General features: G+C 44.3%; 1 protein-coding gene across 1 annotated transcript in view; it reads left to right on the top strand.

Annotated features, from left to right (window-relative positions):
* Positions 1-12,416, top strand: part of SLX4IP (SLX4 interacting protein) — a 137,768-nt gene that overhangs the window by 53,780 nt on the left and 71,572 nt on the right. Inside the window, exon 4 of the mRNA XM_066595644.1 lies at positions 7,898-8,021. Within this exon, the coding sequence (XP_066451741.1) occupies positions 7,898-8,021 (124 nt within the window). The remainder of the gene's footprint in view (positions 1-7,897; positions 8,022-12,416) is intronic.

Raw genomic sequence — 12,416 nt, 5'->3', positions numbered from 1 at the left:
CAAGCGATGCGAAAAGAGCTGGCGGCCATCTTGGGAAAAAGTTTTATAAGTTGCTGAAACGCTGGAACGATAAGTAGAAACCAGCTAGGAAAGTCATTTACAGGGGTAATTAGTAATGTATGTTTAATTAGGGGGACTGGGCAAAAAAAAAAATTCACTGCTTCCTCGAGACATCTCCTTTAAGCTCACAAGGGTCCTCGTTGCCTTGTGAGTCTCTACAGTAGCAAGACAACTTAACCCCGGAAGTCCTACCTACAAGTGGGGCAATCGTCATCTCGCTGGAACCTAGGAGCCTGGCTTGCTCTAGATTGGATTTCCACCTATCAATTGATTCCCGAAGCCGCTGTCTCTGCAGTCAGTGCACAAAGCAGAATGCGCTTATCATTGCACAGCCACCTGGATTGGTGCTGCAGGCGCAATGGCTGTTTAATTCAAAGCGAGCTTCTCCTGTAATATCGGCCTGGCCACTAGACTACAGGTCAGCACTTTGCTGACTGCAGTGACAGCTAACCAAGAATCAGCTGTCTGTCATCAGTAGAAAAAGTTTAAAAACATTATGCAATAACCCTGTAAGACTCATTTCTGTTGATTTTAAGGTTTTTATTGGACATTAGGCCGTTGGAAAAATAGAAAAAACACAGTGCTCCAAGGCTGCCCCAGAAGCTCTCTAGGTGACTGCCATTATTTGGCCATTGTGGAGTCAGGAAGGATTTTTTTCCCTCAAAATGGGGTAAATTGGCCTCTGCTTCATTGTTTTTTTTTGCCTTCCTCTGGATCAACAAGGGGGGCTGGAAACAGGCTGGACTAGATGGACCTTGTCTTCCTTTAGCCTAACATACTATGCTACTTAAGGTGCAAGGTAGAACACTTTTTACACAGCTGTATGTACAACTCCCAGCAAGCTCGGTGAATTTTACAATACTTTTTACTGCCTAGAGCACAGACTGTGTACAAGAAATTGATTCCTTGGGACTTTGGAAAAGGTCATGGTACCCGGTAGCTATTTACAAGTCAAATTAGCCATTTTTGAGATATATATGCAGTGTAATTGTCTTGCCTACAGCTGTCTCCTGAGATGCTCTAATAATGCCAGGGACTTCATAATCCATTCTAAGGTGTCAATTTGAGGAGATAATACCTTCTGAGCTGTCGGCTAATTACCTGCTTTACACAAATACACAATGTTCCTGTAGTTTGTCCTCTTTTATAGGTTAGAAGGAAAGTGGTATCCATTTTTAAGGAACTTGGGTTTTTTCTAAATTTGTCAGCTGCTTCCACAGACAATAATTTTGACCTTACCTGAAGAAGACCGTCAGCAGGAGGACCTATTGCAGTTTTTGTTGCAATTTTTGTGGACTCGATAATGCTGCTACCAATAATAATTGGCTTTTGTTTATGCCAAAAGAGCCGAGTAGCAAGTTGTGAACTTTTTTCGTTGACCGCTTGCACTGACAATGATTTATTATTTTTTTTTTTTTTTTTTGTCATTAAATTTTTTTTTATTTTTGTAAACATGGATACACATAATAGCAGGAAATATATGCTGTGTCATATACAATACTCACACAATTCTTGTAAGCTATAGACAATTTGTGGGGAGACACCAGCCGACCCACAAGTGTAGGGAGACTGACCTCCCACCACATCGGTACATCCCAACTTTATCATCCATGAAATAAACAACCGGTAACTCGGGGAACATAAAAATAACAAATAAACTTGGCATCTTTAGGTACATCTATTGTTTTTTTGTTTTTTTTTGCATCGCAGTTATAAAGACTCCCTCCATCCATTCCACATCTCCTCGTGCTTTGCCAGCGTATTCTCTCTGAATGCCAACCACTTTTCATACACTTTTTGCTCTGCCATCCGTTTTTTGAATTCGTTGAAACATGGGGGGTCTGGACCTCTCCAGTGTTGCGCGATAAGGGTTTTTGCTGTCATCAAAGCGTGACACACCAGGTATCTAGCTGGGGGGGGTATCACCTCCAGGTCTACCAGCAGCAGGACGTGCCCTGCTCCTCTTGGAACACGATCGTTCACAGCTAAGTCCAGGGCATTTAACACATCTCGCCAATATGCCGACAACTTAGGGCAAAAATAAAAGATGTGTGCAAGGGAGCCCCAACCACCGCAGCCCCTCCAGCATAGACCATCACCCCTTCTAAATCTGTTGTATAGGAGGGCTGGAGAGAAGTACCACCTCGTGGTGATCTTCGTCTGGACCTCCACTATTCCCAGCCCCTTAGAAGATCTCCCTGCAAGACTAAATGCATTGCTCCAAGATTCTATAGGAATGCTCGTGCCTAAATCTCTTTCCCAGTTTAACATATGGGATTTCTTTGACAGAGTAGCATTTCCAGACAGTACATCATAAAAATATCTAGTTTCAGATTTCTGTAAGTTGGGTGTAGAAGTGAGTTTGTTAGCAATGGAACGTGGAATCTTTATTGTGTGAAGTCTGGATCTGACAAGAAAGTGGCAGATTCTAGTGTATTTGTATAGGTCTTGGGCATCTAAGTTGTATTTGATCTTTAGCTCGTTAAAAGGTCTTACAGATCCCCCCTTCATCAAATCCGACACTAAACGCACTCCATTTTTTACCCAACCTCTCACATCTAGATCCGACACGAATGCACCCAGCGTCTCCAGAGGGACATCAGGAGCAACCAAGGCTCCCTGTAGTGCAGCCTTTTTTGTAAGATCATTCCAGGCCGCTAGTGAAGCTAAAGTTGTAGGGGGAAGTAAGTGTGGGGATATACTAATCTTTGTTTCCTTGGATGGTGTACTTGACATGGCTTCCAAAGATGTTGCTAGTAACAAGTGACTACTTAATATTAATTTGGCGAAACTTCTCTCCATGCCCACCCAACTCATCGCGTCGTCCCCCGGGATCAGATATCTCGTTTGGTTCAGGAGGGAAGCTTTATAGTATGTTTCTATGTTGGGTATATCAGCGCCGCCTTTAGAACGTCGCATGGCCAAGATGGATAATGCCAAGCGAGGTTTTTTGCCGCCCCATACAAAATTTGATATCTGTCCCTGAAGCTTCGCCAAAGTATATCTAGACACAGCGACTGGCAGGACTCTGAAAATGTAAAGAATCTTGGGTAGGAGCTTCATTTTATAAGTCATGATTCTTCCATACCATGTGAGATTTAGTCTAATCATGCGATCCACCTCTTTCTGCACCTCCTCTAATAGCGGGGGAAAATTTATTTTCTCGAGGTTGTTTAAGTTGGGAGTTAAATGGATTCCCAAATACGGCAGATCTGAGTCCCTCCATTCAAATGGGAATTCTTTTATTAAAACTTTTTTTAGTTCTGTAGAAACATTGATCCCCATTATTATTGATTTGGATGTATTGAGTTTGTATTGCGACACTCTGCTAAAAGAGTTTAAAATTTGTTGGGCTGCCCTTAAAGAGCTAAGCGGGTGTGTCAAGGTGAGAATGACATCGTCTGCAAATAAGCCAATCTTGTGTTGGCGGAGATTCAACGGAATCCCCCTCACCTCAGGGGATGTCCTCAGGGCTTCAGCAAGAGGTTCTATTGTGAGAACGTACAGTATCGGAGAGAGGGGACATCCTTGCCTCGTCCCATTTGATATTTTAAAGGGCTCCGAGAGCGTGCCGTCCACCAGTGTCCTTGCCGACGGATTCGAGTACAGGGCCCGGATAGCACGCCGCAGCCCCTCCCCCAGGCCAAACCTGGCCATTGTTTGAAATGCGAAGTCCCAGTGAACACGATCAAAAGCCTTTTCGGCGTCAAGGGCCAGCATAACTGCCGGGGTGTGGGATGTGTTCAGGGAGTGCAGGAGATTTAGAACCTTGCGGGTGCCATCCGGGGCCTGCCTCCCCCTCACAAAACCGACCTGATCGGAATGTATGATTTCGGGCAAAATCCCCAGCAATCTCGTCGCCAAAGTCTTGGAATAAATTTTTATATCTGTATTTAACAACGAGATCGGGCGAAAGTTTGATGGATCGTCCGGGGGTTTGCCGGCCTTGGGAAGGACAACAATGGTGGCCTGAAGGGCCTCCTCCGGGAAAGAGCCACAACGAAAAGCAGAGTTAAAATATTTAACTAAGTAAGGGGACAGGTGACTTGAGAATAATTTATAGTATTCGGATGAATACCCATCGGGGCCAGGGGCTTTGTAGTTCTTCATATTTGCCAATGTTTCCATCACCTCGGGGGCAGTTAATTCCTTATCTAATTCACATGCCTGTGTGCTCGAGATGTTTGGGAGTTTTAGATTTTTTAGAAAGCTGTCTATCGCGTTTTTATTTGGTTGTGTGAAGGACGGATCGTCTTTTAGGTTGTATAAGTCACTGTAATAGGCGCGGAACTTGTCCGCTATCTGCTTTGGATGGGAGATTTTAAATTCTTTATTTTTTGAATTCCACAGAAAGGGAATAGCTGCTTTAATCGTCTTTCTTTTGACCAGGTTGGCCATCCATTTAGATGGTTTATTTAGTGAAGAATATATGTTGGCTCTATGGGCTGTAACTTCTTTGTCGAAGTCACTTTGTAATAATCTACGGAGTTCAAGTCTTGTTTTGAATAGTTTATCGTGGGAAGATACAGAGGGATTCCCACGTACCTCGTCCTCCAGTCGCTGTATCTCCAGCACCAGGGATTCAGTTTGGGCAAGTTTTTTTCTTTTAAATCTGGCTCCTAATTTGATAAGCACCCCTCTCATAAACGCCTTATGGGCGTTCCACAGGGTGCCCGGGTCCACTTCAGGGGTGTCATTAACAGCAAAGAATTCCTCCATTTCTTTTGTAATTACCGTTCTATATTCAGGGATCTTCATCAAATAAACGTTGTTTCTCCAAGATCTCATTGGCTGCCTATTTCTGCCCAGGGTTATTGTTGTTATTATTGGGGCATGATCTGACCATGTGGCCGTTCCAATTTCTGCTTTCACTACCGATGTTATCACTCGTTTATCAACCAGGCAGAGGTCAATACGGGAAAAAGTTTTGTGGCGGGGGGAATAAAACGTATATTCCCTTGACGTGGCATTAAGACAACGGTACGTGTCAAGAAGGGCATGTCTACGTAGCCAGGGATCCAGACATGGGCTAAGTTTTCTTTTTGGCTGTTGGGTGGAGTCCATACCTTTATCTGGAGTCAGGTTAAAGTCCCCACATAAAAGCAATGGGCCCCTCGCTATTTTTTCTACATTTTTCATGAGTTTATTTAAAAAACTTATTTGTTTTTTATTTGGGACATACACATTAACCAGGGTGATTGGGGCACCTCTCAGCTCTCCCACCCAAACTATAAAGCGTCCGCCAGGGTCGCAAAGTTGTGATGTAAGAGTAAACGGTGTAGATTCCCGAAACGCCACCATGACTCCGGCACGCTTCTTGGGAGCGCAAGCAAATATGGTGTGTGGGTATTTCTTATGGGCCATACGGTGTGTGTCTATGTCTAATAAGTGCGTTTCTTGTATACATACAACGTCGATGTTGTTGCGTAGGGCTTCTTTCCACATGAAGTTTCTTTTCTGCGGGTGGTTGATTCCATTGGCATTCAGTGACAGGAGTTTTAGAGCCATATTACTGGCACGAGCACTCTGGAGCTAGGAGATAGGAGTCTAAGGTAATTAGCGATGCCTGTGAAAACGAAACTGGTTAAAGAACAACAAAATGTTACACAAAAGGCTGAGCATTGGGAGGTAGCTACAACCCTTAACAAAACCCTGATGTGAACAAGAAAAAACTGAAATAGGGTAAGACAAGAGGGGTGGCAAGCCAAAACTTGCGTATTCATCTGGGGGGTTACGAAAGTTCGCGAGAGTGACTAGCGAGACTCTCTAGTCTGTCCATTCCTGCGTCAGTGGAATCTGTTGAACAGGAGACAGTGGAAAAGGAGAAAATATAAGCGACAAGAGAAAGGAGATCCTCTCTTCTGGAACTCTGCAGAGGACTTGGTTATGGCCTACTTATACGGGGGCCAGCAGGAGGGTCCTTAGTACGGCCAGAAGGGGACTCCTCTATCTTTAGGCCCCACGCGATCAGAGTGGTTTTAGCGGATTTGAAGTCTTGGAGGACATGAGTCTTGTTATCCTTAAAGACGATTAACTTCGTGGGGAAACCCCACCTGTATTGAATATTCGCCTCTCTCAAAGCGTGGGTTACATCAGCAAAGTTCCGCCTCGCTGCCATCGTTGCCTAAGAGAGATCGATGTATAGGCGAATGTCTGCATAGGGACTAGGCAAAGATTTCAGCCTCCTCGCAGTGGACATAAGGGCGTCTTTTGTGCTGTAGTAGTGAAGTCGCACGATAATATCCCTGGGGGTGCCGTCTTTTAAGAATTTCGGGAGGGGAAGGCGATGTGCCCTATCTATCTTCCCTTCATGCTCTGGAAGATTTGGGAGCAACTTCTGGATCAGGCGTGAAACATATTCAGGGATTTCTGCGTTGGAAACTTTCTCAGGGACACCTCGAATCTTGACATTGTTACGCCTGTTTCTATCTTCCAAGTCAATTAACTTCCTTTGTAGTGCACTAACCGTCCCCTCTAAATCGTAGTGGGCGTCGATAAGCTCGTTATGGGATCTTACGAGCTCCTCCATTTTGTTCTCGGTGGTGTTCAACCTATTAGTAACCTCAGAAATTGACGTATCTACGTGTTGGGACAAGCCCCTCAGATCAGCTTGTATGGTATTTCTGAGGGCGAGTATTGCCTCTTTAATATATGATTCAGAGGCCGGTCTGTCAGATGCGGCCAGACTATCTATTTCGCCATCTGTTATGGTTTGGGAAGCGGCTATGTCGGGGCTCTCTCCCTCTGTGCCGTCTGTCAGCTTTGGTTTCTGTTTAGCCGGACTATTTGAAGCAGACTGGGCGCCCTGAGCTTTCGCCGGCGCCATTTTGTTTTTTGAGCTGCGGCCTGCGGGGGTCCCAGATTTTAGCTTATTCCCCGTCAGGGCTCCTCTCTCCTCCCGACCCGCTCCCGCCATCTCCTCTTGCTCCCCCTCTTCATCCTCCTTACTAGCTGGTCTTGGGATCAGGGATTTACGAAAGTCTCTTACCGGGACTCCCGCTGCCACTTCCGGTATCTCCTCCGCCGCCATTTCAGGGAGAGAGCCGCGCGGCACAAAGAACTCTTCTAGGCGCGCCGGGATCGCCTTAGCCGTCCTCCTCTTTGTTGCTGCCATGGTCTCCAGATGTTTACCTTGCGAAAGGTAAGGTTTGAATGTCCACTAGTTGCTGTGGGTGTTGCGGAGAGTCGCCGCCGAGCGGAGCCTACTCACTCACTGCCGTCTCGGGATCACTCCAGGCCACGCCCCCCACAATGATTTATTATTGATCATGATCATAATAGATAGATTTTTAATAATACATATCCCTAAATAATCTGCTAGTAACTGTTGGTGCTATATTTTGCCATCGGAAGCCAGGGTACTCCCACACCCTGGGTCACATAGCGAAACAAACACTTCCGCTTTCACTTTTTAGCACATATCGCTTAATAAAAACCACTTCTACCTTCTCCTCCGGGTCCTTGTCTGTGTCTAACAGCCGAGGACCCAAACTGTTCCTGCTTGTCAGCAGTAGCGGAGGCTTTAATCCTGCGCTGTATTTTTGCTATTGGTTGGAATTAAAGCCCATGATCAAGCGCCGTAAATTTATGGTGCTTGGTCTTTAAGGGGTTAACTTAACTAAAAATAATCTAAAAATTAGAGTAGAAAAAGACAATACATTTGTAGAATGGAAACCCACAAAAAAGTGAATGATGAGAGATCCTTTAACGACAGAGTATTTGAAGAATGCAATCTTTATTGATTTTCTGTAACCACGGACATATTTTTCAGGTGAAGCATTATGTGCCGCACATTACTCAATCTTGTAACTAATAATCTTATTGATTTACTACTCAGGAAGTTTGTCTGTTACTTAAAGACACAATCGATAGCAGAGTGAAGCAACATATTGAAAGCCAAAGACAGCAAAATCAAGTAAAGCACAAGGAATATACACAGGCCAGTCCGCTCTTCCTGAAAGGTAAATGTTTGCGCTCACCTGAGCTTCGGAGTAGCGCCCCTATTACATGGGACGATTCTCGTTTGGTCGAGTCCACGAGCGAGTAACATCCCTGCTAATTCACTCGCAGTTGCTTGCATTCATGCAGAATGTTTAGACGGGCAGATCATCGCTGACTTCTCGTTCAGGGCTTCATATTCCTATGTGAAACATTGAGCAGGGAGCGTTTAAAGGTAACGAGAAGTGAGCAAGCCGGTGCTGATCTTCATGCAGGCTGAAAATAAGCGACTAACGAATGCACGATGGTTCGCGTTTCGGCGTAACAAAAATTGTGCACGTTCGAGCGAGTGAATTTTGAGTGACAAGCATTACGTGTAAATGGGCCGTAAAGCAGAGGACGTTACTTAGATTTTTCAAGAGCATTCAGTACTGTTGTCACATAAAAGGAGTATGCCGGGACTTGTGGGAAAACCAGATGAATTACTTAAAAACCTGTCAGAACAATAGAGAGCAGAGGGTGGTTATAAATGCAACACGTGAAGATTAGTTCACAGTTCCTCGTGGTTTGCTAGGTGAGTCACTACTGGGTCCTGTTCTTTTTGACATATTTGTAAAAGGCTTATGGGGTAAGAATTTCAACTTGCGCAGGTGATAGTCAACCAAGGGTTGCCAACCGTTCAAAGACTTCAGCAGAGATGTGGGAACTGAGGTTTGACAAAGATAAATAAAGGCTATGCCCTTGTGCCAGGAAAGCAAATGTCAGAGATTCAGTGGGAAAACACTGGGTAACACCGACAGGGAAAAAGACTTGAGGATATTATTAGATAGTAAACCGAACTGTTGCAGTCAGTGCCAGGCAGCTGCTGCCAAGTCAAATACCATCATTGGATCCATCAAAAAGGGCCTCTATTCACATGATAAAAACATTGTTGTATTTATATACAAATCAATTGTTAGTTTTCACGTGGAATATTTTATACCATGTTGGCCACCAGTTTAGAAAAAAAGACATACCGGAACTGGAGAAGGTTCACAGTGGGCAGCCTACGGAGGAAATGGAGTACGAGGTCTTCAGTACCCATTATCAAAACCTTGGTTATTCAGTTTGGAAAAAGGCATCTAATTACTATGTATAAATACTACAGACCCCCCATAATCACTAGAATGGGGCCTTAACACCCTTGTACCTTCTCACCTCACGGCCAGGGTAACGAAGAGTTTGAATGGAGCGATGCTTGCCTGTTTTCGACATTCCCATAGATTGTGAATGGAATGTCGCCTCAAATGCTAGACAACCGCTCATTCAAATTCTTCCTCCTTGGGACGCTCATTCTAGTGACTGTGGGGGTCCTATTGGCAGGGCACCGAGTGATCCTACATCTATCAGATAGGTAGTAAATGTCCTTTGTGGGAAGGCTGTCACATGGCTATAAACCTAATATAAAAATAAATGTACAATTGTTGAATGTATTGATACCTTTGATAGCGTGTCATCAGTTTGGGCCAAGAAGTCACAGAGCATGCACAGTCATCAGTTCAGTGTCTTTGGACCGCATGACATCTCCAGCGGGCAGAGCTGGAGACATCACTACTCGCACATGGGGTGGCCTTTGAAACAATGGGCAGGAAGAGAGCCCAGAGAGCAGGCAGTGGTGGACCGCCCATCGGACTGTGCTCAGCTAGTTTGCATATAACACGGGCTGCACCTAAGGGCTGATACCTGCTAAGTGGAGACATGCTGAGAAGAAAGAAGCGTGTCCATACAGTCAACATAACTATGCATATTTAATAGTATATTCTGTTTATAGCCCCCAAAACAGCTTACAGATTTTCTTTAAATAAAATGAAAAAAATATAGCATCATAAAGATAAAAAAATAAATATACCCAGAATAATGAATTTCTGATGAGCCCTTTAAAGGGGTTGTCCCGCGAAAGCAAGTGGGTCTATACACTTCTGTATGGCCATATTAATGCACTTTGTAATGTACATTGTGCATTAATTATGAGCCATACAGAAGTTATAAGAAATTTTTCACTTACCTGTTCCGTTGCTAGCGTCCTCGTTTCCACGGAGCCGTCTAATTTTCAGCGTCTAATCGCCAGATTAGACGCGCTTGCGCAGTCCGGGTCTTCTTCTTTTATGAATGGTGTCGCTCGTGCCGGAGAGCGGCTCCGTGTAGCTCCGCCCCATCACGTGCCGATTCCAGCCAATCAGGAGGCTGGAATCGGCAATGGACCGCACAGAAGCCCTGCGGTCCACCGAGAGAGAAGATCCCGGCGGCCATCTTCAGCAGGTAAGTAAGAAGTCACCGGAGCGCGGGGATTCAGGTAAGCGCTGTCCGGTGTTCTTGTTTAACCCCTGCATCGGGGTCGTCTCGCGCCGAACGGGGGGGGGGGGGGGGGGTTGAAAAAAAAAAAACCGTTTCGGCGCGGGACAACCCCTTTAACACTAGGGGGCCCTTTTACATGGAACCGTTCAGCGTAAACACTACCAGTGACTCAATGGTAATTCATTTGCTTATCATTCGTGTCTCCGTTTATGCAGGCATAAACATCTAATGACGATTGGCCCGTGTAAACAGGCAGTCATTCATCTATGAATGACTGCCTGTTTACTTACATTGGAGGCTAACCGCTTAAAGCCATCTCCAATGCACTCCGCCTCCATTCGGTGAACGATTATTGCTCCTGTGTGAAAGCACTTCAGCGCCTGACAGTCATTCTCTGTAAAAGGACCCTAAAGCAATTTCTAGTAATTTTTTATTGGTTATGTTCACACTTGTACAGGAGCTATTGCCAGCAAGTCCATCAGACGTGGCGGCAAGAATAGAGCCTCAGGCACCACTATTCTTGAGGTCAAAACAACCTACCTGTGCATCAGATTGGAACACCAAAGGACACTTTTATAGGGCGATGGGTTTAATCCTACAACAGGTCCAGCACTGGGTTGTGGCTTCTGTTTTAACCCTTTCCAATCCACTGTCTGACGCCTAAAGACATTCTGGTTAAAGCCTGTACAGCTCTGATGTCGGAAGATGTCCAGCAGAGTATTCTTACTGTATATTACTGGCCAATCCGTTGTCAGGTGCCTCACAGGCATGTCACATACTGCAGTACTGTCTCTAACCAGCAGGTGGCGCCATTGTATAATGGCAGAGAGAGAAAGCCCCCTAGGAAACCCTGAATCCAAAATTGGATTGCAAAGGGTTAATGCTCTGACACATAATTAAGCAGAACCTTAAACTGAGTCAAATGTCTTGTATGAACAAGGCCCCAAATGCAATCTCAGGAATACACCGTAATGTTTCCATCCATACTGGCCAGCAATTTTTGTATTTTAGAAGCTGTTATGTTTATTCTCGTACGTTGTTTAAACTTATTCTATTTCTATGATCATTTACACTCAGCAGTATACGAAACTGCAGGAAGCAAAAACTTCCCGCGTATGTGGGTAAGAGTTGACATTCTGCTAGAAGAACTAAATGTTAATGTGAGCGACACAATAGATTTTTCACGGTGGATATTTGTAGACAATAATCTTTTTTTTTTTCTTTGCAATTTCAACTATTGCTACAATTGCATAATTTTCTGAGACGTATAATTGCATTATTGTTCTCAAATAAAAACACACAAGTTGCTTGTGTTAATGTTGTAGTGGTCTGCACTGGGTTGCATGATACTAATTTCTTATTTAGTAATTAAAGGTATAGCTGTGAAAGCCATAGTCCTAAACAGAGCTGTACACTCCTGTTGTTACCAGCTTTCCATTGTATCTCATTAGTGTTCAATGTGAGTCTTTAACTGAAGTTCTAAGGTCTGTCTGTGTTCTCCCTTATTTGCATATTACCCAGAAGAGCGTGCGTGGCCATTTGAGTCTCCTCACTTAGTTTATAATATAGTTGCTCTCCCTAAGGAGAAAAGATAGCGTTTCTGACCCACATTAACTTTATGACTTTAGTACAAGGTGATTCAGAAAGAATGATGCAAATGTAAAGCTGATTTATTGATCCATGAACTGTCATACAGCAGCCAGAATGACATGATAAGATAGAAGATCTCTTCAAGTTTTTATTGCACCTTACGGATGCTCGATGTGGGCACCATTGGGGAAAACGGCTGATGTCAAGCCAGTAGTGCAGTTCTGCCCAGACACGTCCTGGCATACCCTCTGTTATTGATTCCACTGCAGTGGAGGTGCATTGTTTTATGTCACTAATGGCACCCACATTGATTATCATTAAGGTGCAATAAAAACTTGAAGAGTTTTTCTGTCTTTTTATGCCATCCTATATGTCAGTTCATGCATAAATAAATCGGCTCTACTTTTGCACCATTCATCTTGAGTCATCCTGTACATAGTTGAACTATAACAACCATGCTGGGCATTGACATTTGTTGACCACACGGTCCTAAA

Source organism: Eleutherodactylus coqui, chromosome 3, assembly GCF_035609145.1.
Source record: "Eleutherodactylus coqui strain aEleCoq1 chromosome 3, aEleCoq1.hap1, whole genome shotgun sequence".
Taxonomy (NCBI): domain Eukaryota; kingdom Metazoa; phylum Chordata; class Amphibia; order Anura; family Eleutherodactylidae; genus Eleutherodactylus; species Eleutherodactylus coqui.
This window is presented reverse-complemented; position numbering and strand designations above follow the sequence as displayed.